The 27,985-nt window shown below is 38.7% G+C and overlaps 1 protein-coding gene across 3 annotated transcripts; it reads right to left on the reverse strand.

The window, feature by feature from the left end:
- Positions 1-28: 28 nt before the first annotated feature.
- pspc1 (paraspeckle component 1) lies at positions 29-27,870 on the reverse strand. 3 transcript variants are annotated; one of them, XM_018739831.2, is made up of 9 exons: positions 27,300-27,870; positions 24,134-24,435; positions 23,675-23,770; positions 23,329-23,525; positions 23,119-23,203; positions 22,505-22,610; positions 14,272-14,329; positions 12,120-12,259; positions 10,237-10,852 (listed from the first exon to the last, which is right to left on the reverse strand). In XM_018739831.2, the coding sequence occupies exons 1-9, from the start codon at positions 27,666-27,668 to the stop codon at positions 10,622-10,624; spliced, it is 1,584 nt and encodes a 527-aa protein (XP_018595347.2). In that variant the 5' UTR covers positions 27,669-27,870; the 3' UTR covers positions 10,237-10,621. The 3 variants fall into 3 exon arrangements, with proteins under 3 accessions (XP_029113706.1, XP_018595347.2, XP_029113707.1); XM_029257873.1 differs by lacking the exons at positions 10,237-10,852; positions 12,120-12,259; positions 14,272-14,329 and adding exons at positions 29-83; positions 948-1,075 and having other exon boundaries at positions 27,300-27,869; XM_029257874.1 differs by lacking the exons at positions 10,237-10,852; positions 14,272-14,329 and having other exon boundaries at positions 12,132-12,259; positions 27,300-27,866.
- Between the last annotated feature and the right edge of the window lie 115 nt (positions 27,871-27,985).

Consider the following 27,985-nt stretch of genomic DNA (forward strand, 5'->3'; position numbering starts at 1 on the left):
AGGGTCTGCAGACCCCTGAGCATTGCCGTCACCTGTGCGGTAGCTCGCTGAACAGACGAGGGCCCTCGTGCCCACTGGAGCTTCTGGAAGAAATGTATGTTAACACCATGTGTGTAGTTAGTTCACTCTACGGTACCTTTTTTTTGGTCTCTACCATTGTTTGTTACGCTCAATAAAAGCACCGAGAACAGATGAACTTCTCACCCCATTAGAGGAATAGCCATCTGTCACTCCGAGCAGTTTGTGTGGCTTCAGGTATGAGTAACTAGTTTCACAAGACCAATGTGTGTGTATGTATTTTTTTTTTTTTAGTTGTCATACAAAAGTTAGGATCACCTTGTTTGGTTAACTGACCTTTTGGGCTGTTTAAGATGTGCTGAGAATGCGTGCGAGAGGCAAGACTGCCATCTGGTCCCCAGCATTAATTATCCATTCGTTATGCAACGGATACTGGCTGGATTGAACGCAAAGGTGTTACGCCAGTGTGTTGGTTTAGCACAGGAAGTTGACACCGAGACGGCCTTGCGTTTCCGTTACCTGTGGTTTGCACAGCAGCCTGGCACCGCTGAGTGAATACTTGAGAAGGGGAGGTGTGATGTTCTGTGTGAAACATACTCCTTTGCAATGAAGAGCCACTGTTGCTTATTCAGCAAGGACTGTACAAACCCAGTGTATCTGAAGAAATTTTTGAATATGTTGGGTATACTTTTAATCGCTTACACTGTGTAATTCTCGGCATTAAAAATTGAGGCATCTTTAAAAGGACTGGTGTAATTTTGTGAATATTGTTAGGGAGGTGATTCCAAACTCTGCCAATGTACAGGTATTTATCTGCACAGCCAAAACACCACAGCGGACACCACACGTGTTGGATTTTAATTTTTAATTTCAGATTAGGACCCACAAACAGCACACTGCAGATTTGTTACAAAGGGCAGGGCACTTACCTTGTGATGGGACTAATGACCACATTCAGACCTACTGCTGGCGTGCAGGAAAGAGGGGAACAAAGGAGCAGGACTCTTCTGTGTGAGGGGAGCAGCAGCTGCAGCCATGCTGTAAATCCCAGGGACACCTGTCAAGACATGAGGAGACAGTGAAGAGACATGTCCAGACTTATAGTGCACATACGGGGGAACTAAATCTCCGTGACATTAAACTCCAAAGCAGAGGACAGAACTTCACAAACCCCACACATATAGGGAACGGCCCTAAAAGCAGAGGCTTGTTTCACAACCACGAGTGGCGTGTGAGGTTTTCACCAACAGGTCAGAGATCAGATTGAAACCAGCACTTTCAGTTTCAGTGCACGTGGGTGGACACACGCTCGAATACTGCAACCTCTGCACAGCTGATGTGAAAAGAGGATTCATACATCATGAAGTGCTGCTATGAATAAAACCTCTTCTGGGGGGGGGGCTAATGAGGCTCAGTGCAACAACACGACCAGGTACCAGCTACTGTTGTGCTTAATGAATGGATGTGTACCCTGAAGTTTCAGTATTCAAGCCCATCTCCCCACTACTATGCTGAACCACTTCAGTAAAAATACCGAAACGTGTAAATAGGTGAAACTCTCCTTTGCTTTGGATATTGTCACTTGAACAATGAGAAAGCTGAAAATACCTGCAAAGCCTGTTCAATGGACGCCTAATGATAAACTCCAATTTCCATTAAGATCAGCTGGACGGGGACCATCATACCATTAATAAACGCGTTCCTATTATAAAGAGGCTGTGGCCACAGACCCTCCCCCCACCTGTTCCTGGAGAGAGGATGAATGGAGGTGGCAGCTGCCACCAGCAGGGGGTTTCACTGCTTGCTGGAACAGCACTGCATCTGTTCCTGGGGGGGGTTTAGAAGGGAGGGAACCATGGGGCCATAGGCGCACGCACAGGGGCCGTCTCTGTACTGTGGGCTAACGGCTCAGGTTTAAACCCCACCCACCACAGGAGTCTGTGCTACAGGAAATGTAACGCAAAGAATGGGAGAAACTGCTGATCTGCTCCTACCTTTCGTTCCCCCCTGGACATTTCGATCCAATTAATAGCACAACCCTAGATCAAGTCTAACCCTAACCCTCAGGACAATGGGGTTTAATCCACATGAATCGGTCTTCTCATCAGTAATTCAGCACATCACACGAATGCCTGGCTGAAGAGGGAGGGACTGATGGTTTAAAATTATTAGCTGGGTTTCCATCACAGGTTTGGTGTTCAGGTTGTACAAAGTATCTGAAGAACTGAACACACTGCTAGGAGGCATCCGTTTCCAATGCAACCTCAAGCTCAAGTAACATCTCAAGAAACCACACAGTAGTAGCTGCTGATGAATAATTGGAGTTGCTGGTATGATCACTTTTGGACGAACCATGAGAATAACCACTGACACAATGTTCCAAATACACTTGCCCACGGCCATAACTTGCTGAGTGGTTCTCAAGGAGGTGTCTGGAGTTTTCTCAGAAAGAAAATACTCATCCCCTACACAGTGGGGACCCATAAATGAAAAACTTCCACAATGGTTCAAGAAAATACATAACCTTTTTCATACACCAGCTTTATTACTCAGTACAGTGGTACTTCTGCCTGCTACTACTTTGGGTACTTCATTTTACACATTGATTGTACCAGACATCTTGGGACAGATACAGCATTAGTGTCTCACACCCAGAAAGTTTTTTGTCCCTCTCTGGCGTCAGTATGGTTGTTATCTGGCTAAATAGGCTCTCTACATTACTCTGGACAACAGTGGTTGCTACTGTAAAGAAAGGGTAAGGGAAGCCTTAATCTCCATTCAAATGAAGGTCATCCAGTGAAACTTTTTTTAGTAACACTACAACAATATTATTTCTTTAAATCATAAACACCTTTGAAACAAGTTCTCCAAATGTCTCATAAGTTTAACAAAGTGCAAAAGCCACTAGAAAAGCCCGTGAAGCAAGACAGGCTTTAGAAATAATAGAAGTAACATTTTCCTTCTCAGGACCAAGTTTTTTCCCCCCATAAAAATAATGGAAATTCAACACCATCACAATGGGAATTTAACGGGGTCCTTAACTGAGTTATAAAAGGGACGGGTGTGTTGCGTATCACATGAGGTCTACAGGATCACTGGAGGCTGAACTAGGCTCTGAATTTTTTTGGCAGATAGCATTACAAAGTGTACCTCCACATCTAAGCAATTTACGCTGAAAATGGTTCTTATCACACGTAGTTAGGGTCACCACTTTTTCACAGGAGATCCAGGTTCGTTTCGTCTCAGCACAGGTTGTACTTCGTGCTGCGATGCTCATTAACAACAACACAGTGACACTATCGTGTGCTTTTTTTTTTTTAAACTTGAGGTAATGAGGAATCATCATTTCCAAAGTTTCATAGTAGTTCTTTTTCACACAGGATCAAAACTTGTTCAAGTGCTGAGACTTAAACTCATGGACAATATAAATGAGACAATGTTCACCAGAGCAGTCTTTGAGTTATCAAGCATAGCATGTTGAGCCGGCTAGACATTTGACCAACTACAATATAAAGAGAGCAGTTCAATAGAACCGATGAGTCAACCAGCTGAAACATTGCTTTATTTAAGTGAGCTGAAGCCATTTTGAGCAACCCTGCAACCTCAGGACAGCAGGCTACCAGTATCGTGGTTGCAGCCTTCACATTTTCCTAACCTGCTTACTGAAAGGGACACATTTAATTTGAGCTAATTTCAACTGACCAAAACTGTTCATTATAACAGTGATGTTTGGAGAAAGACTAAATTTTAGACGGTTATTACTCCATGAACTAGCTAAAGTGAAACGTGTGTGAATTGAGAAATGAACACAAATGCTCATCATCTGCCCCTGAACGATACTTGAGTGTGTCAGTATTGCCTACCACTGTCTTAAGAGGGTTCCTCGCTTGTTTTTCAGTGCTTCACGACAACTCAAAGTGCATTTCTCTTTAGCTTTGTGGGTGTGATGACCAGTGTGAGGTTCTGCTAGTTTCTCACAATGGTGTCTGAGAAGCTGTAAGGTACTGCTAGTATCTTTGCAACAAAATGGAGTACTTCGGTGTTGAGCCTTGTGGGTAGCACTACACACACTACGCCTCAAGATGTCAAGGCGCAATTCAAGTCAACTTCAAAGCCAATTCCTTATCTGTTTGTATACTCTGACTAGTACAGTTTTGGAGAAAAGCATCTCCTAAAGGAATACATGTAAAAATCTCCACCAGTGGTTTGAGGAGGTAAAGTATGTTGGTTATTCTACACAAAAAGTGGTCTGTATGTGAAACAAATCTTTCATAACAATTTAAACTAACTGGTTTCTCTTCTTTATAGGAATCCTCTCGTGATCTTCAGCACACACTTCCTAATCCAACTCTAAATGTAAAAATTCCATCAGGTCAAAGTAATATTTCTCTCTGCCATATCTAAGTGTGCAAAAATACTGGGGCTAATGTGGTTAAAATTACACAGGTTCCATTTACATATTTTTGTTGTGAGAAATTCTGAGCATACTGTAAACCTCAATACCTTAACAGACACCCAAAAATGCCAAACTGAAAACAGTTACCCATAGAACCTTATTTCTACAATTTAAAAAGTTCTTTTAAATACTGAAAAGCTGCATTTATTTTAAACATTCAAACAGACTGATGAATACAATTATGGAACTATTTTCCATAGTTAGCAGCAGGTATTTAACTTTCACTGTGTTCTTGATGGTAATTGATAATAAACCAAAGAAAGAAGATAGAGCGAGAGGGTTCTGGTAACCAAGCTTCATAAAGAATGAAAGTCAGAGAGATCACACAGTAAAATTCTAAAATCGACATTTTTCGCAGTGCATGATTTTCAAACCATTTTCTTAGTGCACCAAAAGTGGCCACTGAATTAAAAGAAAGTTCAAATAATACCACAAACTGTGAGAAATATACCATACAAGCACAACTTTACCGTACAAACCTTGACATAAGAACATGAAATGTGTTAAGGCTGATATTTCCAAACTAATATACTTTTCATATTTGGTTTTATTTAGTGCTTAAAGCAAGTTTAGCTTGTTTGGAAGTGATGGCCCCAATGAGGTGTAGAGAAAAGTGAGAGAATACCAAATGAAATCAAATCGTGAAACACGCAACATATGGCAGTAAAACACTGAAGATCATCACCCTTCAGCAGAGAGTCCCCCAAAACCTGAGAGTATGATCCTACTGAACACCTGTAAAATGCATCAAGAGAAATGTTAAGAACCCATCAGTTTTCCAGTGTGAATTTTGAGATCAAATACCTGCGGAAACTACTTGGTAAACATGACTTAGTAACAAGCAGAAGTTAAGGCCAAAGGTAGGCAAGTCAGGCACCAATAACTCATTATTTCAACTTATTTCATTAACAACTGTGCCAAAATTAACTGTGTAGAGCCTGATGTTGACTTGTTAAAAAAGTCTTTATAGAGCAATAAAATACCAAGCTTATGGTCACATAATTTCAACAAAATTGTTGCTTAAGAAGATAATTGGCACTTGGGTTATTGTAACATATTGCAAGCAGGTAGGAATGTTTCAACTGAGTACACTATAGAATTAAATACATTAGCACCATGCTCTGAAAACATTTGGACTTTGCTCCTGAGATTTTACATAGATATAATTTGAACAATTGAAGAACACTGTTGAGAGGGTAATACATAAAGTGAATAAGTTGTGTATGGTACCACTGTAGGAAAGGGTTGAGTTTGAGAACTTTGCTTTAGTTTGCAAGGCTAGAGAGCATATGGAGACCCTTGGTCTGCAACAGTAGGACATAGAAGGGACACACATACACTTCTCCAAATTGTACCCATTTTCCCAAACCCATTTTCTGCAGCACAGGTAATGACAGTGAACAGAATAACACACTCACCTGGGAGAAGGACACTCCTGAGGACTGCTGTGGGACAGTGAGCATTCACTGTGATTCCCTACCCACAAATATGTCTTGTGAGGGCTGGGATTTGTGTTTCCTAAACCTCACTGGTCTATGGATGTCAGAAATTATGAAACACACTCCACTTTTACCCTCTGATTAGTTCACACTTCAGTGTAGCCCCTGGAACAACCCATTGTGGTCATACACACATAACTTCTCCGTTCATGCAAGTTGATCAGACGAGTTTCTTTTTGAACCAAGATAGTGTACTGGAGATTTTAAATGGCTTCTATGGCAGACAAGCAAGAAATAGCCTCCCTCAAATTCAAGAAACAGGGTACAAAATTCCATTTATCATACAGAAAAGGTTTTCAGTGCAACATTACAAAGTAAACGTAAAATATCAAGTTCATGATATAGAAACCTTTTTTTGCAGGATAAAAGAGTTATAAAATAGAATCAGATATGACAAGCAGTTTCATGTTAATACTTATGAAGTCTTGGGAAGAAGGGGAATTAATCAGTATGGCCACCAGTTGCTGACCCAGAGACCTAGCAGTGATGAAGGAGCATTTTGAGTAAACGCAATAATCCACAACGTCCCAGGCACGATTTTACAAACAAGCTGTTATACAGCATACTTAAAAGAAGATTATTAAATCCTTTATTTGAACATTTTGACATAAGAACTATGGTTATAGGTTTCCGTGCAAAGAATTTAATAGACACAGAAGCACTAATTGTCAGTAGCTGGTTTGCATGCAAATTGTACTCTGAATCACATCTTTATTTGACATACCGCATGACATCACATACAGCTTGAATGTGTTTTTAAAGTAAATACAAGTAAATTATCATTTTAGCATGCAACTTGTCTTTGAGACTAGACCTAAATACTCAACTTTACATTTTGAGATTTTAAGTTGCTGCACTACAGCCCTGTACACTTGGATCCGCATGTTTTATTTCATAGCTGTAAGCATGATGGTTCAGGTAGATTTGTGAACCCAGAGGACAGCCTACAACTGTACTGCTGAGAAAGGTACTTGACCAGCAGAGTTCACATAAAATGTCCTGCTAAATAAATGGGGAGAGCCTTATCCGGTTTTGGGATTTTAAAAACCACTAGGCTACGCAATACCAGTTTATTTAAATATTAAATTAATACATTGTTGGGGGGCAAAACCATTTAAAGAAAATTGGTATTTGTAAAATGAGTGCAGCACATTGAACAGGATGACTAATTTTTAAGAAACTGCATGGATTATCTCCATTGAACACTCCTGTTGTCTATGATCACATCTATACCAGCACAAATTAAATTTTCAAGTGGTAGTTCAAAAAAGCAAGTTTTGTGCAACAGCTACCCCTCTTTTCCAAACAATTATTGCACCAAAAAAAAACTCACTTTTGCAATACCACTTTAAAATGTTTACATTTCTATTTATTGAACCGACCACACCACTGCACTTTATTCCAGTGTTTAGTAGTTATTGTGAACTGTAATGTAGTAGTGATAATACATGTTGTATGTTGTCTTCTGTTACACCGTGGTCCAGGAGAAATGCTATTTCTCTCCAGTATATGTTCTAAACATATTGTGAAAGTGATAATAAAGTTGACTGACTTTGAAATTAAGCTTCTCCCCCCTCTCAACTTCTAAATGATTTTTTTTGATGCTTGGTTGTACACTTTCATTGATATTCTTGTTTTTGCCTGAAGATATCAGCATTCCATTTTATTACCACAAAAGTGGCAGAATTCTTGCCTTATCTTTTAAACACTGAGAATTAACAGAAGACCAGAAGTTCAGAACTACTCTGGCCCCTTTAAACTAAAACCTACATGTTCAAAGTCATTAATTCAAAACAATTTTTTTTCAGCTCCTTGTTTCAATCCCATTTCCCCTTTGCCCTCATGATTTTTTTTTTGTTTTATCTTTTTTGAGCATTCATTACTACGATAGGTGCTTGTTTTACACATTGACAAAAAGTGAGACGAATTCTGAGAGATGCTTGTGAACAAGGACACAACTATAAGGCAACAGACGCACATGAGAAGCCAACACCATGTGTGAATTAACAGCTTGTCACATGAATTTCAGTATAAAATTCAGTTGCAAATTCTCATGAGTGTTCTTTATACGTGAGGAAGCCTGTACTTATCCATCAAAGCTTTAATTTCACCCATTCTTGCTTAGACAAACTTTGCAATAGTCTCATATAGAAGATTTGTCCTTACTTAATTAGGTTTATATATCCCAAACAGCATGCAATAAAAAAAAAAAAATAAAAATAAAATTTCTTATACACATGAGCAAATAGCTATATTTGTCATGGTGGCTGAAGGGCATTTGTAATAGATCAAAATGCTGTTACTTTAAATTTAAAACCTGCATGTTATTCTAAGTAGACATATTGCATAAGAATTGAATATAAGTAAAATTACCTTTAGGACAATAATTTTCATCTTTTGTAATTTGTTTGGTTATGCCCCTTTCACCATTATACAGAATCTGTTTTATGGCAGTAACTCTCCCTTATAATAACTGATTTATGAAATGTTGAAAGTAATGCCAATTTACACATCTGCTTCCTAGAGCAAGGCCATTGTTTTTGATGTTGTCACACCTTTCCCAACAGTGTGGTAGCTGACCTTGTACTTGAGAAACCTCAGAAAAACATTTATGATTGCAAAGAAGTTGTTCAGTTTTAGTCCATCACTAAATTATCAGAGCATCTGACAAAAAAAAAAAAAAAAAAAAAAAGGAGTATGATTAATTATGCACATTTATTATTCTGTGACAAATTTCAGTGACCTCAGCATGGCATCAATGAGGTCTCTTTCATGAGGCTCACTGTAGAAGGACAGCCATATGTAGTAGCCAGAACTTCTGTGGCCTTATCCATAATTAAGGTTTTCTGAATTTGAAACTTCAATTTGTGTTGAATGCGCTCTTTCAAATTAAACACCATGGAAATACATTATGCTTTTAAATAGGTTCAAAGTACAAATATTTTCATTACTGTTGATGTATGTTTCAAGTTTACTGCTGACATTCACAATCTTCTTAAAAAGCAGTCTAAGCAAAGAAATTGAGTTAAAGGGTAATAGACAAACGTTCAGGTACATGACCCTACCCACATAAAATCAATTCTGTCTTCTGGATACCATTTCTGCACATAAAACACAAATAACCTTAAGTCTACACAAATAATTCCAAACATATTTGCTAGTAACTTGTATGTTGTGTTTGGACACACACTATGAACCAACTTTACATCCTACATTAACAATACCCATAACACAATACAGTAAGAAAAAGTTGAGTAAAACCTTCAAAAAGAACAGCTTCCATATTCACTTGAAGAAAAAAAAAATTACATTAATGGCATATCAGGCTCATATAGAACGATAAGAAACATGTTTTACAGCATGCAACAAGAAAAATTTACTTTTATCTTATGTCCTGATGTCTACTACTCTACAAAGCAGAGACTGAGTGGACTGGGAGAGAATGACAATCATTTCCCCATCAAAATTATTCTATTTGAAACAAATAAAATAGGTCTGCTTAGTTTCAGGACAAAGCAACTAAGTATTTCACCATTTTACACAGCTGAATAGTTTTACAGGAGCAATTCAGGGTATGTACCTTGCTCAAGGGTACTACAGCAGCAACAGGGAGCGAGACTGAAACCAGCAATCTTTAAGCAACAAGGTTACGACATCCTTAACTGCTACTATGCTTGCTGCAACTGTGTGAAGTCTGGACCAAGAAGGTTACTTACATACAGCATCAGTCTGATTTCTACAATAGTTCCTCACATTTTTATTTAGGTTTTCATAGGTGTCACAGCTAAAAAAAAAAAAAACAACAAAAAAAAGTTTTCACATTTTGCAAACTCAAAAGCAAAACATGTGACCTATTGCTTCAAAACAAATCTGGCTCATCTAAAAAAAAAAAAAAAAAAAAAAAAAAAAAAACCTCAAGATTTGAAAAAATTCATTAATATGAAAATATTTTCAAAAGGTTATGAACTGACATTTTGTTATATATGGTATACATAACTAACAAAACCACATACATTTAAACTACTAATACTCGTAATACCTTTCAAGTATCACGGCACACATCTAGTGTTTCAAATCTGTGTTTTATTACAATTACCGAATTTCTGGAACAGAATACGGACTAGAAACTGCTGTATGGAGATACAAAGCAGAAACATGCAGTTCTGAACTGGAATACATACACGCCTATTCTAAGTAAAACTTATATTTCACAAACACTGATTGACCAAAAAAAAGATAAAATGAAGAAATTGATGCATGTGACAAGGCACCAAGAAATATCTAAAGGAATTTTTAAATATTCTGCCTTCAAGAAAATGTATACATTGTCTAAAAATGTTGTTACACAAACTACTAATGTGATTGTAAGTTTAAAAAAACTGTATGGCTTTATATTTAACACTGCAATGCTGACTGAATAATAACTTTCTCTTGATTGCAAATAAAGCCATTGGCCACTGTTACTGCACTTCACTACAATTCTTGGCTCTGGCTGTACCAAACTTTTTTTTTTTTTTTTAGGTGAAATTTAGTCCCACAACAAGGCTGAAAGTATTTGTCCAAAACAAGAATGAGGGGGTGAAAATAAAACAGGGGAGTGTGCCCTGATGTCTGAGCTGGTAGGAAGCCAGGACAACTAATTTCAACTTCAGTATCGACGGCGCTTGTTGTTGGGTCCATCAAAACCCGGCCCACCTTGATTCCCCCTCCCAAAACCTGGGGGCCCACCAGCGCCCCCTACTGGACCCACGCCCATCATGGGTGGCTGCTGCTGCTGCGGGGGTGGTGGCAGTGGCTGTTGGCCTTCTGCTCCTGGGCGGCCGCCTATGGGTGTGCCCATTGGAGGCGGTACATTGGCAGGGGGAAATCTATCGTTGCGCTACATTTGGTTTGGTTTAGAAAACCAAAGTCCAGTCCCAAGAAGCACAGAAGTTTTTTGTAAATCCCCACCAATTTTTTTGTTTTTTTTTTTTTTTGTGTTCCAAAGCCAGCAGACGAGTTGGATGTTGAGAGGGCAGGAGAGTCCCCAGGAGAACCAGGATCAAACATCAGAGGAGGAAAAAAGGAGTAATTTTATTAGTGATGATTTTAAAGCTGATCTACCAGTTTTCCCCAACACAGACTAAATAACAAAATGTGTCTCAGACACTGCTATTTGTGCACAAGAAATTTGTAGCTTTGTGAAACATAAATCCACAGAAATAGTGAAAACACACGTTTGTAAGCACAGAAATGTCAAGGAATTCACTAAAAAGAGTAAGGCAAAAGGTAGGTCTTTTCTATTTCCAGTGAAGGTGAAATGAATAGAAGCTTCATTTCATTACTATTCAAAAGTGATTTAAAAAAAAAAAACAAACATTCTGCCTCACTTAAGAAGCTTTCTGAAATTTTCAGATTTCTTATTCCCACTATAATCTTGACTAAATCTCAGGTAATCCTTGACACCACTGGAGGCAGACTGGCTGTTGTACAGCCATTTTTAACATAGCTACTGAAGTGAATAACCTTGTTTAAATGAACAAAGCAAGTATGTTCTTTAGTCTTAACTACTAGTACTCTGGCAAGGAACATGAACATTATAAAAAGTCAACATCTGCTTCAATTAAACATGCTTTGTGAAAACTGTCTAAAAATTCAGATGTGATACTTCAGTATTAACATATAAGGCATTTTATATGGAAAGATTCAAAGCAGGCATCACCACTGGGTTTTAACCATCAATGTAGCATTGGCTAAGCCTGTAGGAAAGTTTCATACTATGCTGAGGCTTGGTGTACAGTTAGAAATCTGTCAAACAATTCATCGCAAACTACAGTTGAAAGAAATTACTGTGGCTGTTATAAAGAACTGAAATAAATTGCTCAACTAATCTCTATTACAGTCTCATTCTTTCATTATTTTTTGCATGAAAGTACTTTGCTGTATTAAAAAAAAAAAAAAAAAAGCCACCACAGAGTTCAAAAACCCCTCAATCCTAGCCAGTGAAAACATGATGTGAAGCAGTGAGCTTTACACCTCTTTATCCACAAAATCATCTGAGTTCTTTATTTCCTGCTTTTGTACTTCCATGCAAAAACACCCTTGCGCAGCAAGGCATGATGGGCAACGGGAGTACAAATACAAAAAATTCTACGTGGATACGTTACCATGGTTCCATTATCGGGCATCATCGGCGTCCCCATGCTGGCCGCTCCATCTGGACCCAGGGCTCCACCACGGCCCATCACGCTCATGCCCATCATTTGAGGCCCTTGGTTACCACCAGTGACGGCTGGGTTATATGCATCTACGCAAGACAATGCGGTGGTCGTTTGTGGTCATGTTAAGAGTTCTGAGGGACCGTGCTTCAGACCGCAGTACACCGAGGCAGTGGCCAAACTGGACACCAGTATAATTGCTATGAGAACAGGGCGCTAGTGGCAAGCTGTGTGGGGCTGCTTTAGAGGTGATGGTGAGGACTCTGGGCCAATATGGTCCCAAGTTCTCCTTTTGTTTTTGTTCTGATCAGTTTGTGGACAATTGGGACTGCACGTTACTCCACTGTACAAGAGAAAACACTTCACCTACTAATGCTACAGCACAAGTACATCAGCTGCTAATTCACTACAGTAAGATCCCTATTCAGCACAACAAAGATATGATAAAGTATAACCTCTCCCCCCTCCCCGGACTTTCACGGTAACATCAATGAAACAGTTTGTAGTTAGTCAGACAGTTTGTATTACCATTTCGTATTAACATCACAACACCAAACTGTAAATATGCCAGGGTGCTACCCAAAAGCATACATCACAGGAGAATAGGCATCTGTAATGTCAACAGCTAACTGACAGAACCACTGTGACAAACCTGATAAAACGTAATGACTGTTAAACCTGTGAAGTGACCTTATTTATCTTTGTGTCTTTAATGTTTTTCAATGTGTGAATGCTTATGCAGCCAAAACAGAACTTCCTCTGGGATTAAAAACCTTTAATTTAATTCAATTCAAAGACCAACTTAATTGGTGCTCAATGTCAGTCTGAAACTCATTCCTAATTTAAACATTCTTGTTAACTCCTTTAGAGTAAAAACAAACCAAAAGAAATTAATTGCTAAGACACCTTTAACAAGCTTTGAAACCTGAAGTCTCATTTAAAATTATGCAGACAAGGTTATAAGGAAGTTGAAGAGTAAACAAATCTGGTAGAAATATTACAAAAGCCAAGACCAGAAACCTCTTGTTTATTAATAAAATAAATTATGGCTTGAGTATTATTGCAAAGATGTCCAAAGAACCCATAGAAGGATCATCACACAGATTGTGTCACTATGAAATGAAGGTCAGTAAACATATTGAAAAACTTTAACACTGCAAGTTCTGTTACCATTTCTTCTCAGTTGCTGCATTCCTGCACATTCAGCCCTTTTAGATTTCTCAGGTGCACCAAATTAACAACACAGGGCACAAATGTCAAGTTCACAAAAGACAAGAGCACAAAACTACAATACCTGTAGGTACTGCAACACCTGTAGTTTAGTTCCCAAACCAGACAAATTCCCTCTTCCAACTAATTTAAAGATTCAAAAAGAATACTGGCAGACAATTGAAAGGACAGAGTAATTTACACATGTGCATATACTATTAAGTACCATTATCCAGTGTAAATGCACTGGCAAAACGTATATCAGGAAGTTCAAAGTAAAGAATATAAACAAAACTTAATTTAAAAATGTCACAGATCTGAGACTAAAAAGTATATTCCAAATTGTCCTTTTATGAAAGATTCCTGAACAAAATCTCTAGAGGACATATTGTTTTTAAGTGTATCTTCTAAACGAACATGCTACAGCCCTAATTCCCCCTGCAGAGGGTGATGCTTGTAAGCGACACCTAAAATTGAGGGTAGTGTGTGGAACTTCCCAGAAACAAACTGAAAAACCATGTCTTTTGCTTGGTCACAGAAGTCACAATATTTACATGGCATTTCAAACTTAGATGCACACCTACATAGGTAATCTGAGAAATACACCAAGAAGCCCAGGGTACTGCAACAAGATAATGGAGTAGTTTGTACAATATACCAAAAACAGACACTAGAAAGGGTAGATAAAAAGTCATGTTTTCAAAGGCAGGATATGATCAGGGTCTATGATACAAGCTTCGCAACACTTCAGCAGCATGGCCTTTGCGCCCCTTTGTGAAGGGGCTCAAGTGCCTTGCGGAGTGCGTGCAGTCCCGAAGGCCCGCTTTTGACCAGCAAGTGCAGGAGACCCACACAGCTTCCACCACAGACCACAGTGACATCATGACCCTACCTCCCATATTTATCGCTCCACGTGGCCCCATATCACCCATTCTCATATCCTGTTCTCTCTGGAAGTGAAAAGAGTTTGGCACGGGTCAACCTCACACATACGCAGGTAATATTCATGATAATGGCAAGTAGGTCAGAGATGTTGCACAGGAACCAAATTAATACTAAGTGTTAACAATTCTCAACAGGCATGCAAGATAATTATTCCCATAACTGTACAAGAGTATGTAGGAAAAAAAAATCTGTACCAGTAAAATTTGTCATTGCAGAATTCAGTACTTTATAATTCCTGTAGTCAGTTCTGCTATAACGAGGCAGTTACATTCCTAAAGAATGAGTTGCATAGCAGGCTTATCGATTCAACGGTATGTGATGAGACATATTATATCCACTTTTGCAAGGATTATATGGGTTATTTATTTTTTTATTTATTTATTTTTTTAATTATAAGGAGAGAAATGACATTTCTGTCATGGAAATAACAGAATGGGGTGACCTGAAAAAGATGAAAGGTGAAGCCATTATAAAAATTTTAATTAAGTCTTGTAAAATACTCATGAAACAGGTTTCATTGTGTACTTTTAGCAGTGCTTTCATTCTTTCAAACGCATGCCTAGTTCATAAACTTCATTGCACTGAACTTGCAAATGCTGTAAGATGAGTGTTCAATCATTATATTCAATTTGCACAAGTTATAGCAGAAGAGACCACTGAATTTATTCTTATTTCCTAGTGTTTTAGGATGTTCATTAGATACGGATAAGCAGTTGGTCAGTTTGAAGTTGCAGGTTCAAGATCAAAAAAGTTCACTTCAGTTGTACGCTAAACAAAGGTAATTATACAAAATAAAAGTAGACAAAAAACGGTTGTATAAAGACAAACTGAAAAAGGTAAACTTTATGAACATAATATGACACTGCCCAAGTACATACAACATTTAACATACATGTGTCTATATATCCCACACAATGTATAAAACAGAAGAAAACTACATGTGCAGAAAAAACTGACAGTTCAAAAACTAGTGATATACAACTAGACAAGCCACCTATGATCACATTATGCAATGACACAAACATGAATATTCAAGATATACACAATATGAGAGGTACGGTATGTTGATGTTTATAAACATGTTCCTCTGCTCATCATGCCATTCACAGTACGAAACAAAACTGGCTTGCGTATCTGTGTATGGCTACACTTTTATGTGTATTTAACAAGAGCATTTAATGCTCATCTTGATTTAAGGGGGGATAACGGACATTATGAATATCCTCTAAATAGCACAATGAAGTGGTAAATTGTATTACATACGTAATGTGACAGGAAAAGTTTAACCTCCCAACCTATCCAGTGGCAAGTTAGATTCCTCCAAAAAATATTTTGTGAAAAATTTCATGTATGAAAAACTGTTACTGTATTTCTCTGGTTCTTAAAGTTCTGGTCCTTGATGTTTTCGTGTAGGTCTTTACACTTCATATACATTCAGTTAAATACAGCACCCTGAATGTGCCCTACTTTGTGTTAAAATTATGCATAGTGACATACCGAAACACCTCAGCTAGTTCCGTCACATGCAGTCTTTGCAACTGGGAAAATGTCTCCAAAATAACATACACAACATACGTACATATATTGATTATGAACACATCACCAAATGGTGGTCCTGGAGGGCTACTCAATGCACAGGTTTTGGCACAAGGACTTTTTCCTCACAGAGCTAACAGTGTTCCATTTATTGAAAGCTAAGACATAAAAAGAGCTTTGGAAAACCTTTTATCACAGAAATCCCACCAAGAACAGACCTGGGGACCTTCATTTAACATTAAATCAGGTTCAACACTGGCATTGTTTACATAAACAATGAGTGTCAAAATTAACTACATTTCAATTTTTGACAAAATGTAGATAAATGTTAATTTAAATGTGTGCATAAATAATTTTAAGCAAGTCCTGTAAAGCTTTGCAGTAAAGTGGATCATACAAGTAGATCTTTGATTTTAACTGAAAATTTAAAGTTGACATGCTGTGGAAATGTTACCAGACAGTCTATGGGAATTTTACTCAGCTGTAAAATACAGCACCTCCCCAGCTCCAAAAAATCATGTACATAGTCACCCTGTCATTTGGGGGTTTAGAATTAACTCCATAAGTCTGTTTTTACTGCAACTGTTATTCAAAATCAATATACAAAAAGGCCATTAATGCCAAGTTTCAATTCATTGCTTAAAACTGCACACTCACTGTATCTTTACTTTGCACATTTTTCAAATCTTAAAGAACTGAAAAGCACCGAAAAACTGAATAAAAAAAATGTGCTCTACAACTGATGACTCAGTATACACACAGTAAACAGTGAGCATTTAAGATCCATGTAAAACATGCACGTTAAATAAAAAAAAAATTTAAAAAAAAAAAAGACAACAAAAACACTTACCTTAGACTCATTTCAAACAAAATTCCTCTTTGTTTATCCAGAAACATTAGTGTACAAGACGTACCTTGGTAAACTGGAAAAATCAAATTATCATACAGCAAAAATTCTATTATTAGTTGTAACCTGACTGAGAAGTCTTGTTTAATCTAGTGTGCAAAGGAGGCTGGGCACCCACTGGCACATGGACCCCAGGAGATTTTTTTTTTTTTTTTTTGCCCCCCTCATCCCTTAACTTTCAGTTGGGAGTTTTTTGTTCCTTTCTTCCGTGGCCAGTAAGAATACTTATAACTTTGATAACATACATACATACATAGTCAGAGCCGCTTGTCCCATACGGGGTCACGGGGAACCGGAGCCTACCCGGCAACACAGGGCGTAAGGCCGGAGGGGGAGGGGACACACCCAGGACGGGACGCCAGTCCATCGCAAGGTACCCCAAGCGGGACCCGAACCCCAGACCCACCGGACAGCAGGACTGTGGTCCAACCCACTGCACCACTGCACCCCCTAACTTTGATAAATATATTGATAATGTATTCCGCTAGGCTGTAGTCAGCTTTCTTTGTTGTATTTGTTTCTTTGCTTTATGCCTTTGTTCGAGCGCTCTGTGTCATTACAGAGAGCACTCTGTAAAAATAAACTGAATTGAAAAGCATGTCCACGTGCATGTATATACACTTGCACATACATGCATGCGCGCACACATAAAGCTTGCACAGAGGGCTTCCTCTCTTTCATAAAGAGTACATTTAAAAGCTCCATTCTTGTGCGCGCGCGCACACACACACACACACACACACACACAGAAAGACGTGCACAAATACAGGATATACAACAGAATAGGGAAACCTGACAGGTTGAAGTCCTGAGAATGGTTATAAAATGGTGCGCTTCATACAACATGTTCACAATAACAAGAGAAAATATACATTTAGAATTAATGAAATGTTATTTATGTAAATCATCCTGGTGGAAATTGTTTGGCAAAAAAATCTGAATACTACAAAGGCACAAGTTATTAATATCAAGTTTTGAAGAGGATGAAAGATTGCTCAATAACATGCATGTGTTCAAGTGCATCTCAGAAACTCCTAAGTTACGAACAATAATTGAGCACATTCCAGTACTTCTATACGGCAAATAAAAACAGAGCTTCAAGTTCTGTGAGCATTAAACACCATTATATTAGCAAAGAAAATGACTGACATATTAGCAACTGCAATACAACTATGGCTGAAGTGCACAAACAAAGTAACTGGAGTTTAAGTGAGTGTTAGCTGAAGCTCACATCTTAAAACTGACTGCCTCCTAGACAAAATGGTTTTAATCAAAATATGTATTCTACCTTAAATTATTAAGTGCTTAAAATGTCTTCTTAAAAGTAAAATTTTCAATTCTTAACATTTTCCATTTGTGATTTTAAAAATTGGTGAACTGACACTGAAACTACCACCTGATTCATTATTGGCTGGGCAGTTTCTTACAATAATCATGAGCACCCCTATTCTAGAACCACTGCTATAGATACTTGACTTTACTAAAATATCCAACTGAAGACGACTTACTGAAGGCTCAACTGTAAATTGTTCCAAGAAAGGCACAGGTTAAGCTACTATATATAAACAGTACTGAAAATACAGTGGCTCCTTAGCTTTTAAAAACTTAAGACCACAAATCTGCTCATAGCTTCTTTTGTTTGTAACTACAAAGTCAGTATCAACAAAACATTAGTAGCACAGAACACCCCTAAATTTTTTCAATGTTTAGGTTTTTTTTTTCTAAAAGCAGACCTACTTTTAATTTAACTTCAAGTTAGATTAAAACTAATTCAAAATTTCTGATACATAAATAGCTTCTCTACAGAAGCTCATGTTCAATGTTGGCTAATGACAGATTCATCCCATAACATGTGCAATGTTTCTCATCTTTTTACTGATCACCATTGCTCAGAAGCACAATTGAAACACTGTGAAAGTGAGATGAGTTAAGGTGGTCCCAGGCTCCTATTCTGTTTAGGAGCTGTTTAGCGAGGTGAATAAGGTCACATTTGTATTGCTAAATAAAATACATAAGTAAACAAAAGACCATTTAAAGTAAAGTGGAAAACAGCTGTACGTCTGAAAGTTTATAACTTTTAACATTCGCAACACAATGAGCGTATATAGTAGAAACTATCTACACAAGGAAACAAATTTGGTCATGAAAATATTTGTATTTCAGTTGTCAGATATTACAACCATAAACCTAGGACACCAAGACAGGCTAAATACCAGTCTTTTTCTGAAGTTTACGACCATAATAGGAAAAAAAAAACTTAAATTTGACTGAGCTTGGCATTTTTCAGTTTAGTGGTAATATCATTTCATGTTCAGATCTACAGGTGTGATGTTGGGAGGGGAAAAGTTAGAAAAGCACATTATTGATGTCCTGCATAAACAAAAGTAATGCAAAACATTAAATTATTAGGATGTATTAATTTTCAATCTGAAATGAAAAAACTAATATATGCTACCCAGAAAATTGTGTCTGAACATGTTTTTTTTTTTTTTTTTTTACAGTGGAAGCAAATTATACAAGAGTTAAATGTGGTGCTCATGACTTCCTGATCATGGAAACATGATGTTCAGACTAACAGTATTAAGCAGTTTTGTTGGATTAGATGGGACCATGTCTGAAAATTGTAACAAGTTAGGAAGGGAGAGGGGAGTTCTGCAACATGTACAGACATACAATTAAAAGCAGGGAAGAGCACACAGCAGATAAATATGAAATTCTCTGACATTGCAGAGTACTGGTGGGATTATTCAATAAAACTGCAAATACACACTTTAAAATGATATGGGAAAATGAAAACAGAGATTATATATGAAACTAAGGGTATTAAACCCAGGAATTCAGAATAGGTGATTTTGCTGGATATTCTGCATACTTACCAATAAATATGAAAAGAACATTTGGTGTACTGAAAAACATTAACAGTACAAAAAAGCAAAACTGGCTTTAAACAGAATTTATCATATTCAGGTTATCAAATGTTCACTAATATCTAATTTTGCCAATTTAAATTCATGAACCAATTTGTAATAGCCAACTTGGTACAGTAACAAAATTTCCAGATACTCTGGAGTAATTTCAGTTTAAGGAACAGCCAATTGCAACACCCTTAATGAATGTAACAATTACATACAAAACCCAAAAAATGTATAAAACTGACACTGGGTTGGCTCTGCATTAGAGAACACACACTATAATACTTGATATTACTACAAAGCCTATCAGAGCGAGCATCATTCTCTACAACACTTCCTGGAGGTCCTCTGCTTGCAGGGTGCCTCCATAGACAGTGGAAAAGGGGAAAGAAAGGAGGTCAGTGCATCATTCACAGCGACAGTACATATCACACAGTAAAGTGTACCACAGCAGCAGAAAGCAAAGCCAAATATAATGGATCTGCTGCAATACAGCAAGGAGTGGTATTTCACTCCCCAGAAGGAGAACATAGAGACTGGATCCAGCACAACTGTGCATACCTGTCAGAATAGTGTCAGGTCAGACACATTTATACAAGTCTCCAACTGAGCACAGGAACAAACACAGACTCAGGAAAGTACTGAGAGGTCAAAGATTTCACTGTCGATTAACTCAATTTGTTCAAACTAGTATGGTAAGAAAAGATGGAGTAGACTCCTATCATTTAGAAATTATTCTAATAGTATATCTTATAATAACCAGTCAAGCATATATCAAGAGCTGTAGACCTGACCAAATACAAGAAGGACATAGAAAAAGTAGCAGAAGCAAATAGGGCCTTGAGAAAAAGTCTACACAGGTATACTGGGGTAAAGTAAACCCATCCTCTAAGATTGATCATCACCCACACTTTCATTTTAGTCTCTGAGAATCAGGATGCTAGGTGAGAACACAAATCCCACTAGTTCCTCAAAATTTTAAAATGGAACTCTCATTTATACCTTCAAACTTCTACCTTTAAGAAAAACCTGTGCAAATCTGCACTACTGTTATTTGCTGTATCAACATCTGTAAGTATTACCATATTCTCTGGTTCACATTTAAATTTTTAATTATTTTCTAAATAAAAATTTGTGCTTTGGCAACATAAGAACATTGAATTAGAATAATTATGATTACATGTAAAATGAATACCAGACATCAGTGTTTTAAACATGTAAGGAGTTTGAGTTGCACTCTGCAATTTATCAGTCTTCAGTTTTCAGTATGAACATAAGGACCTGACAGTATGCACATAGGCTTATAGAGTTATCCCTACATGTATCAATGCATTTCACACTGTTAACCCATTTATGATGAAAAGAGTTGGTTTCTTTAGACACAGAAAACAGAAAAAAAAATCTGTCCACTGTGGATAATTTCCACAACTTTGTATGAAAATTCTTAAACTTGAAACACATAAATCCCTAAATAATAGTGGAGGGCAAAAAAAACAACAGGTGCCTGACAAATACCCTCCGTATACTGAAGTACTGTCCTTCATTTAAGGCACTTTTCTGCTGCAGAACTCTGTATTAAAAGATCAGAGTCTGAAAAACAGTAAAAACATAAATAAATAAAATAATAATCTACACTTTAAAGGTCGGTTAAAAAAAAAAACACAATGAGAAACAGGTTAACAAAGCAGACAGAGAAGCACCATGCAATCCATGTTGCTATGTGTATATTGATTTGGCTATTGATCAGTCTTTCAGTAAGCAGGCAGGTCATAACCTCAGAAAGCAACAGCAAATGCAAACTTTCCCCAAAAAAGTTTCATGTTGATTTATAATTTCTACAAACTTACAATTTTAAGTTTGAGGGAAACTGTTCCTGCTACATAACCAATGTATAAAACTGAAAAACTTGACGCACATGATCAAAGGCATTTAAATGGTTCATGCATCCTGGAAGCCTCAGACACTTTCCATTTAAAACCATTAGCTACACTTGACACCATTGGTAAAATGGATCTAAGGGACCTCTTTCTACCCCACATCAGCTGTGTGTGGTTTGAGAGATTTACAGTTTACTGATACAGAAATGTTTAACTTGCTGCAATGACCACAGCGTTGAAACCTGAGCACTAAGAGGTCAAATGTTTTGCTTACTTAAAAAAAAAAAAAAAAAAAAAAAAAAAAAAAATCATGCAAAGAATGATTTCGGTTTAGAACAGATCGTTATATGGAGGGTGGGGGGGGGGTGAGCTTGGCTTAAATCCCAATTTAGGCACAACAAACTGGCTCAATATGGTGGACTGGGGTGGTCTTGGTTACATCAAGTAATAACTGAAATTATCTTTCGTAGGTCCAATCAATGATTTGTGGTGTCTCTCCTTATGTTGAGCCAGAGGTCACAGCAAATTGCAAATGCAGTATAAACAGAAGAAGCATCTGCATCCAAGGACCCGTGTGGGAGGTCACTGACCTCGCCATCTGGTCCGTTTTAGTGCGAAGATATCATTAACTTCAGGAAAAAAAAAAAAAAGAACGTAGGCAAAGGGATAGCTCCTTATGATGGAAGAGCAGAGTAAAGGGACTCTCATCCATATTATTTCAAACAGCTAATAATAGTCTATATTATTCCTAATAGCTGAAATCAGTATATTAGTATAGAATGTCCCTGAGCCTCCATGACTACTACTCAACTACTTTTTAAAGTAATATTTGATGAAAGACTGCTCAGTAGATTGCAGGAGAAACAGGACTCGCAACAGGAAAGCTCCATCAGAATTCCAGTGAAGAGGAGAAGGAAAAGCACATGTGGGGGGTATTGGGGTACTCACGCTCTCCATGTAATTGGGCTTAAACCCATCAGGCTGGCGTCTCAACTCTTCCTGCCCACGATGACGCATCATCTCCTCCTCACGACGCCGCCTCTCCTCTTCATGTCTGAAGGGGTATACATGTACAGTGAGGGAAATGTGGAACACCTACCTAAAGATCCAAATTCCTTCCACAACTACCCAAGCATGATGCAGGCTTTACTTCAAAAACAAATTATGCTACTTAACAAGCTCCAGAACTTGTCTGCCATATGAAAGTTAATATAATGTCCCAAGTAAAGCATGAATAATGCAACAATGTATATAAAGACCACATCCGGGAAATTAAGAGAGTTTGTTTTCACAATTAGAGCTTACTAATTGAAGTTATAAGCAGCAATGGACTGTGGCACCCAATCCAACAGACTTTGCTTCGTTTCTAAAATTGCTATTTGAATTAGTTTACTGCCATCAGGTTCAACACAATGTTCAAGTGAATCTGACAAAATTTTCCACATAAACATCTCATTTCCACCACCTCAACATCTACAGAACTTCATGTCCACCCAAACAACCTCACTGTACCACAACATATTTAACCTCTACCCAAACTACAACACTGTCCTACAACATACCTCATCTCTATCTGCTTCCGTTTCTGCAACTCCTGGTTCCTCAGCTCTTCCAACCGTCTCAGCTCTTCCTGGCGCCGCATCAAATCTGTGGGACAGAGAACAAAAACAAAGCTCAGTACTCAAACTTTATACTACATCAGTCAGTGTCACCATATTCTGTGCTGGTCACAATTTTGGCTTTGAGCTCTGGTATTTGGACAAAATACTCACCTTGTCTCATCATCATCAGCTGGTGCTCATGCCGTGCCGCCTCCATCTCTGCCTCCAGCTTCTCTTTTGCCTCACGGATATTGCGGTCCACCTGCTCACGTTGCTGTTTCTCCATCTCATCCAGGGCCTTCCAGCGAGAGGAGTACTCAAACTCAAATGTACCAGGCTCTGCAAATCGTGGCGGCTGCTCTCTCTCCCTGAGAAAAGAACAGTAAATCAATGTATTTACTAGACAACCTGGTGAACAGAACTACACAGTAAAAAACACCACTGGGATAGCCACCACAAATCACTAATGATAGCTCTCATTTTTTAATCCAATAGTGACCAAATAAAGTAAGCATACTTGTGGTACTGTGCAGTTTTTTGCAAAAGTTTTTCAGGAAGTCCATCTTCATCTTCAAACTGCTCCATTGGTTCAACAATAACAGGGCGGGGTGATCTGAGGGCACAAGCGTATAACTATATTTACATTACATTTGTGTGTACTTATTTTGTCAACACATTTTTTTTCCCAAAGCACCCTACAGTGTGAAACTACTTGGTGATTTACAGATTTATACATTTGGATAATTTTTACTGGAGCAATTTTGGATAAATACCTTAATCAAGGGTACTACAGCAGAAGGTGGGACTTTACCTTACCCACACAAATTACCTTCTTATTTTCACAAATAGGAATTTCACTTGCATTACACAAGTCAATTAATTCTTGAATACGTGATAGGGAAAATATAAGGCTTTACTCGTTTTAAATATGGAATACACAATACGGGGCCCTTGGGGTTGGCATTCAGTGACTCACGTGGTTAGCAGGAGGGCTCCCTCTGTGCATCGTTCCAGGGCTTTACGGGCAGCTGGCTTGGAAGCGAATTCCACAAAGCCCTTACCGGTGGGCCTGCCACGGTCATCCACCACCACCACAGCTCTCTCTACAGGGCCGAACTGGGAGAAGGCCTGCTCTAGCAGTTCGTTGGACACCACTGGGTGGAGGTTGCGCACAGTCAGCGCGGAGCCATGTGTGGCAAAGCGGACACGAATGGGCCGGTTCCTCAGCACTGTCCCGTCTAGCTCAGCCTTTGCTATTTCTGCCAATGTCCTTGTTTCCTGTAGAGAGAGATGTGTTAAAACAAGCCAAACACTTATACACTGACTTTCTGAACCCTCTGCAATCGCATCTGGCATACATTACGCTGGACGATAAAACATTACCGTGCAATACATAAAATGGACAATTATAGAAATATTAACTCAGAAACAGGGCAAGATTTCCCAGCTGGGAAGCTGGACAGTCCCACACAAAGAAACTAAGACAATCAACTGTAATGGAATAGCCCAAAAAAAAAAAAAAAAACTGTACAATTGTTTGCTGCCCTGTATATTACCTTAGGATTAACAAAAGGTGAAAAAGAGTTTCAGAGGAACGTCAACAGAAACAACCTGTGTCAATTAAAACAAAATTCAGAGAATCACCACCACGTAACCTCAAATTCAGAACTGAGATTTAGACATTTCACTTGATTACATTTACAGATTCTCATACAATTAATCCCTCACCCAAGCAAATTATAGAAAACACCACTAGCTGCATATTCAGTGCAGCTTCTATAACCAAATCCCAATATGTCCTTGATTCATTCATCCACTACCAATGACCACATGGTCATAGTCATAGCAGTGCACAGTACTTCAAGAAACATATGTAATGCAGTATGACATACTCTGGACAGGACATCAGCTCATTTCTGACTGTGGAAAAGTAAGACTTTGTAATGGGGAGTCCATGGGAAAATGTATCAATCAACTGTACGTTACGAATATGGCGAACAGCATGTAATTCAGTTGTATACCCTAATATTTGGCCAGTAATGGCACCCAGGCAAACACTTTCATTTACGTTTATATATTATATATACATTGCACATAATAACACATTTAGATTGATTTATTATCAGACAAAAAAAAATATAAACCTGGAGGTAAATACATGCCTTACACACAGTACTTAATTTGCAATGTCCCAGCTTGCACTGCACCTACAGGCATAAATTCAGCTGTTTTTGCCTGATTTCATGACTCAAAAGACGTGTACCCGAGTATGGTACGTCATACGGGACTTTTAAATGTTTCTTTGGACACGCTTCAGTTGTTAATAAGAATGATTTTTCATTGCATAAATTGAAAACTAGGTCTCAAAAGTCGAGAACTGTTATGCCAAAATTTCAGAACCCGCAAATCGAGAGAAGCCTGCAGATGCAGGCTTTCCTTTAGTATACTGTATGATAACTGGAGACAGTCATTCTCTACAAATACATACATTTCCTCCTGAGACAAAATAAAGCTGTTTAGATAAATTTCTGCAATTTTTAACAAGTTGTGTGAACTCCTCTTCTAGAAAAGCGGCACCATTTAAAAGCATAAAATGCCCTCTATAAGGCCACTGGGATTCAGTACTGCATCATGTCCATTTTGGGAGATACACTTAAATATGATCTATAGAGTGGACAAAAACAAATACTGTATTCTTCTGAAGCCCAGGTATAACTGCTATTGCGTAGGTGGTCATCACAAGAATTACGCTAATTTACATCCCTTTCTCTTAAGGGTGTCCATTAAAGTGTTTCTTTGTGATTTATTTTTGCATGATTTAATTTCACTCAAACTAGGATAAAATATAAACAAAAACAGCCAGTGTAATGGATTGTGTACTACTGCTACGTGCTGGAAAAATGATTTTCGGAATATTTATGCATCAATTACTATTAAAGTAACTAAAGACAGTAACTCGTTTCTATGTGCGTGTACACGCTGCGAACGGATCATGTTGCGGAGGTGGTTTTCACAGAACGAAGGCAATTTACAACCATTTGTCTAACCGGGTTAACAACATTAAACAGTATTTTTTCATAATTCATTCCTCTTTAGAGCTGGTAACAGTACTCCAAACTGTGATAAAGTACAATAGTGCATAAAAAAAAGGAGGTCTGTTGGTGAAACATTTTCATTGACCATTTTAAAACAACCTTCGAACAACACACCCAACACCTCCTTTTCCCCTTCTCGTTTGTTTTACCATTATTTCCTGATTACATTATTTTGCTGTCTTCTGCTGAAATGCAGTTGTTCGAGCTCAAAATTACAGCAATTAAACATATGTCTGATTATTCCTCTTTACAATATCAAATACCTTTCACTTGAGAACACTGCATTTTAATTGGCTGAATAGAAAGTTCATTAAAATGAAAGCAATAATATTACCGCTTTGCACTGTCTGGGAAATCTAAGCTACAATAATAATGCACAATCAATGTGAATGTATTCTGCTGAAACAATCAATGTTTTCAACAGAACGAGGCAAAAAGACACTTCCAACACACTAAGGAATGCGAGGTAAAATAATAAAAGCCTGGGTACTTTGAGGTAGAAAATCCAGCATTCAAAATAACTGAGGTAATTTAAGTGTTACTTGAGTTGAAAGCCCTGCTGCCTGTAGAGGAGGTGAGTGCCAGGTAAAAGAGACTTTATTAAGCCATATTCCTTTATTAAAGGAATGCGTAAGGAAAATAAAAAAGGACATTTCAAAAAACGTGAGGTAAAATCAATGAGGACTGACGACGTGAAATAAAATACCACACTTGACTTGAATGGCCAGCAGATAGACGAACACGTAAACCTGGTAAAACGGAGGAGGGACATTTGACGTGAAATGAAGGGAAATGTGAGGTAAAATAAAGGAACATTGAGGTACGTAAGAAAGGTCCGTCCGGGGGCTCTGACTGATGCCGCCTGAGGCGGCGCCACCGCCGCCATCTTGAACCCGCTGCGTCCAGACACACACAGTCACAGCACCGCGTCCGTGACAGAAACACGTCCCGACACGCACAGCGGCCGTGTGTGAAGGTACAAAGAGAGACTTTACGGCACCGCGGGCGGGTGAATGTGTGAAAAGCAAGGCCGTTTCGGAGCCGTACCAGGCGGATGAAGCCGAAGCCGCGCTCCCGGTTGATGAACACCTCGTTGGCATCGCCGTACTTGGCGAACATCTTCTTGAAGTCCTCCTCCGTCAGGTCCGTGGGCAGGTTGCCCACGAAAAGGCGGCAGCGCTGGGTGAACGTCTTCTCGCCGGGCCTGCGGAAGCTCTTCAGGTCCAGGGTCATCTCCATGGGCTCCCCCCCGAGCCCCGGCTCGGCGCTCGTCTCCGGACCCGCCGCCGGCGCTCCCGCCTCGGCGCTCGACTCCTGCTCGGGCCCGGCCGCCTCAGGCTTCGGCTTGGCGCTCGGCGGTCGGGGAGACGGTGCATTGTTGTTCATGTTCATCGGCTTAAAGTTTCGGTTGGCCATGGCTGCGGGTGTCGCCCTTTCGGCCACGGCGTCCTTCTGTCCCCGTGAAGCAGGAGCGCGTAAACGATTAGCCGCAGTCCTTTCCAAGATGGCGCCGGCTCGCGGCCCGCTGCTGCTGCAGTTCCCGTCTCCGTGACGTCACACACAGGCCCCGCCTCCTCCAATAAGCGCTTTTCTCATCCGCAATTTGCCCTGGATGCATCACGTTTTATCTCATCGGTAAAATAACCGAAATTATATATGCCGAAGCATTACAAGTGATCCTTTAAGAGGCATGATGTCCTAAGTGGCACTACATTAAAGCAGAAGCAATAATG

Source organism: Scleropages formosus, chromosome 14, assembly GCF_900964775.1.
Source record: "Scleropages formosus chromosome 14, fSclFor1.1, whole genome shotgun sequence".
NCBI classification, from domain to species: Eukaryota; Metazoa; Chordata; class Actinopteri; order Osteoglossiformes; family Osteoglossidae; genus Scleropages; species Scleropages formosus.